Source organism: Paroedura picta, chromosome 16, assembly GCF_049243985.1.
Source record: "Paroedura picta isolate Pp20150507F chromosome 16, Ppicta_v3.0, whole genome shotgun sequence".
NCBI lineage: Eukaryota > Metazoa > Chordata > Lepidosauria > Squamata > Gekkonidae > Paroedura > Paroedura picta.
The window spans coordinates 6005283-6009509 of NC_135384.1; the positions used below are offsets into that span (position 1 = coordinate 6005283).

Genomic DNA, 4227 nt, shown 5'->3' on the forward strand with positions numbered 1-4227 from the left:
ACAGCACTGCTCTGTGATGATAGCTCTAAGAGAACTGTGCCTGGCCCAAGGTCACCCAGCTGGCTGCATGTGGAGGAGGAGTGGGGAGTCAAAAACCAGGCTCTCCAGATTAGAGGCCACTGATCTAAATCACGACCCCACACTGGCTCTTGGGAGACATCACGGTGAGCAAGAAAAACATTACATTTTCAGATCTGCCTTTTATTATTTGACAGCCCTGGCTAGGGAAACTCTTCATTTAACTGGAGAGGAAGTGGTGAAGATGCAGGCCAGGGCTGAGGAAAGGGACCAGTCAGTTGCCTGAACAGTCTCCAAAAAGGCCTGACAGGAAATATATTAGGAGCATAAGGACTGGGTGGATGACTGAGAGAAAAGAGACGTGTGTTGTTGTTTGCCGGCAGGAGCGGGATTGCAGCGGGCCCCGTTCAGCCGCTGAAGCCGGAGAGGGTGCAGCCCTGGCGCTTGAGCGCATAGACCACGTCCATGGCGGTGACCGTCTTCCCTTTGACCAGCTCAAAGAGGAAGGCTTACATAGAAATCTGTAGGCATGAACCAACAACTGCCATTTCATTGTTATCTGAGGAGGTGTGCCTGCACAAGAAAATTTATACCATGAATGAAGGTCTTAAAGGTGCCCCAGGCTCAAACTTAGTTAAAACCTGTGTTCAAGAATAACTTTTGTATAAGTGGCAAGCCCCAAGTGTCTGAAATACTCCCATATACTAATTTCTTTACTTTGCCATTTTCATTTGTCCTAGTTCTATGGATTGTTTACATTTTATAGCAATTTATGATTTTATAATGGTGTTAATTCTAATCTTATGCTTTAATTGGGTGGTTAGCCACCCTGAGATCTGAGTGAGGGACAGGATATAAAATAAATTATTAATATTGAGTGGGTTTGATTCCCCAATCCTCCATATGCAGCCAGCTGGGTAACCTTGGACCGGTCACAGTTCTCTCAGAGCTCTCTGATTCAACAGTTCTCTCAGAGCTCACTCAGCCCCACCTACCTCACAGGGTATTATTAATAATGATAAATAATAATTAATAATGATAAAGCTGCATAGACCACCTCATCAAGACCTGCGTTGAGCGAACGCAACACAAATTAATATTTACTTTCACGAAAATGCAAGTAATCTTTTTATTGAGAACTTACAACAGTGGATCTTTTTGCTAACGTTTCAAGAAAGAAAGAAAGAAAGAAAGAAAGAAAGAAAGAAAGAAAGAAAGAAAGAAAGAAAGAAAGAAAGAAAGAAAGAAAGAAAGAAAGAAAGAAAGAAAGAAAGAAAGAAAGAAAAAGATCCATGTTATATGTTATACTAGTAATCAAGCCCGCTGCAGCTAAATGCAGCAGGCGCTAGACCACGGAGCCTCTTCAGCCGCGCGGAGCCGCCAATTAGGCCCCTTCCTCATCAGGGACAAAGCCCTCCGCCTGAGGGCTTAACGGATTATTTAGTCCACGGTGCCTGCGGCGCCGCGGGCGTGTTAAGGATGATGTTATATGTAAACCACCCAGAGGCATATGGAAGGGCAGTATAAAAATCTGAGAGAGAGAGAGAGATAAGGCCTTTTTTGTTTTGTTTTGTTCCAGATTTGTAACAACCTTTGCCCAAGCATTCTGACCTCTTTTGGGGAGCAAATGGGTGGCTCTGAAAAGATCCTTTGCGTTTCAAATGGGGCTTTGGTCTCCCACGGCCTGATTTGGAGCTGGTGTACTTGGTGACGGCCTTGGTGCCCTCGGAGACGGCGTCCTTGGCCAGCTCGCCGGGCAGGAGGTGGTGCACGGCGGTCTGGATCTCGCGGGAGGTGATGGTGGAGTGCTTGTTGTAGTGCGCCAGGCTGGAGGCCTCGCCGGCGATGCGCTCGAAGATGTCGTTCACAAAGGAGTTCATGATGCTCATAGCCCTGGAGGAGATGCCCATTTCAATTCATTATTTTTTTAAAAGCACAAAGGGCCATCTTCAGAATTTACCACTGCAGGAAGTGGTGGGGGGCTCAAGGAGAGACGGCTTCAAGAAAGGACGGGAGAAGCACCTGGAGAAGAGGCCTGTCAGTGGCTCAGCCAAAAAGTCTAGAGGGAACGCTCTCCCTGGGGCAGGGATGCTCCGTCTTCTTGGTGCTTGGGGGGCCACAGTGGGAAAGCTTCAGGAGTTCTGGCCCTGCTGGGGGACCTGCTGGTGGCCCCTGGGCTTTGGCCACCCTGTGACCCAGACTGTGGGACTGGACTGACCACTGGGCCAACTCAAACTGGCTTCTCTGACATTCTTACGCAAACTGCTCTTTTCTGGCCTTCCCCCCTCCCTAGATTCCAGGGACCCTCACCTCACACTTTTCGCAGCCGATGGGGAAGCTGTGGTCAAGGCAACGATCCGCACCGTCTCCTCTTGGCCCGGCTCCAGCATGATGGTGTTTCCACACATTGAGCACCAGGGAGCGAATTTCCTGGGGACAGAGCAAGAAGAAGGAATAAGTGGCAGCGTCTCCTGCCAAGCTGGAAGGCAGCTTCCGTCACTGAGAAAAGGGCAGCTTCCGCCATTGAGGAATGGCTCCAAGGGGAGGAGTAGCCACCCAGGTTGCCCCCAGTGGCATCAAGCCCTCTCTGCGCCCCCTCTGCCCTCCAGCCCCTGAGGCTGCCCTGGTATCAAGTGGCGCACGGGGGCGGAAGGCCAGTTACCGATGGAAATCTTCAATGCAGTGGATCTGGCTGGTGGCATCAACTGTGAAAGGTATGCGGTCCAAGCAGCAGTGGCAGACGATGCAGGTGAAGCACTGAGAGTGGTAGACTTTGCCCATCGTGCGCAGGATCCGGTCCATGATGGGCTTGGAGCACATAGAACATTTCTCCAGGGTCACCTGGCAGGACGAGAAGAAGCAGACATCCCACCCACCCCCCTTGGGAAGAGGCCACTGTGTCCAATTGGCCAGTCGCCTTTGCCTGGAGTTTGTGGCATGGCTTACTTGCTCGAGCTCAACATCTGCACACTGCAGAACCCAAACTGCAGGATCTGAGGTGTGCACCCAAGATGGGCGGGGTTGGGGGGGGTGGAGAGTGGCTGTGCCTCTGGCCTGTTATTCCACCCGAGGGGTCACAGCAGCAGGACAAAATACATACAGTTTGCTTTCTGACCTGGCGCTGGGAAGGAGGCGGAGGCGGTGGCAGCGGGGGGGGGGGGGGGGCGTCAGTCTCTCGGGGAAGGCTCGACCGATGCGCCCGGGGGGGGGGGGGGGTCCGGCAGGGCGGGGACCTCCACCGGGGGCGGGAGGGAGGCTCCTCTGTAGACAGGCGCGGCCGAGAGGGAGGGAGAGCGGCAGAGGGTCCCTTGGGGCGGAGGTGGGCCGCTTCCTCCGTGCCGCCTGCTCTGCCCACCCCACCCCACCCTACCCAGTGCGCACCCCAGAGCCCCGCGGGCAGCCCCCGGAGGCCGCGGCCTGCACTAGGCCGAGAGCACTAGGCCGGCCCGCACCGCCAACACGGGAGCGCCGCCGCCGCGACCGCGAGTGACCCTGCCAGTGAACTCTGAGTGACCCCGCCGCCCTCCATCACACACACCTGCGCCGGCCGCGCGCGCTCTCCCCAGGCGCGTGCGAGACCCCCTCGGAGGGCCCTCAGCCCCCCCGGTGATTGGCTCAACTCAGGTTCTGTCTCTGGGCAGAGAGTCTGCCCGTTCCCAGGGACCCTTGGCGGGGACCCAATCAGCTTCGAGGCCTGAGGCGCCCCATTTTCTGGTTGGCTGGCGGGGACCCGGGCGGGAGGATGAAACGTGCCGCCTCAGGCGGGAACCTGAAAAGTCACCTGAACCTGCCCTGAGGGGAGAAGAAGAACGAAGACCAAGAAGCCCCAAGACGAAGACCCTTGAGGAGGAAGGCGAAGAAGCCCCAAGACCAAGAAGCCCCAAGAAGAGGAGGAGGAAAGCAAAGAAGCCCCAAGACAAAGAAGGCGAAGAAGCCCCAAGAAGACGAAGAAGCCCCCAGAAGCGCCCGTTCCCTGTTCCCCGAGCGGCGCGGCCGAGGACCCTGCGGAGGGAAGGCGGCGGCGGCGGCGGCGGCGGGACTCCTCTGAAGCGCCCTTTGCGCGGCCCGTTCCCAGCGAGAGCCTGGAGAGGAGCGAGCGCAGCTTGGCCAACGCGGTTCCTCTTCTTCTTCTTCGGGGGCAGCGGCTGACGGGGCGTCTCTGGCCGGGGGAGACCACGAGCGGCGCCGGGCAAACTGGCCGCCCTCAGG

General features: G+C 55.9%; 1 protein-coding gene across 1 annotated transcript; it reads right to left on the reverse strand.

Moving 5' to 3' along the window:
* Positions 1–425: 425 nt before the first annotated feature.
* Positions 426–3101, reverse strand: LOC143826625 (uncharacterized). The gene is made up of 4 exons (XM_077315467.1): positions 2681–3101; positions 2329–2448; positions 1473–1911; positions 426–512 (listed from the first exon to the last, which is right to left on the reverse strand). The coding sequence occupies exons 1-4, from the start codon at positions 2836–2838 to the stop codon at positions 426–428; spliced, it is 804 nt and encodes a 267-aa protein (XP_077171582.1). The 5' UTR covers positions 2839–3101.
* Between the last annotated feature and the right edge of the window lie 1126 nt (positions 3102–4227).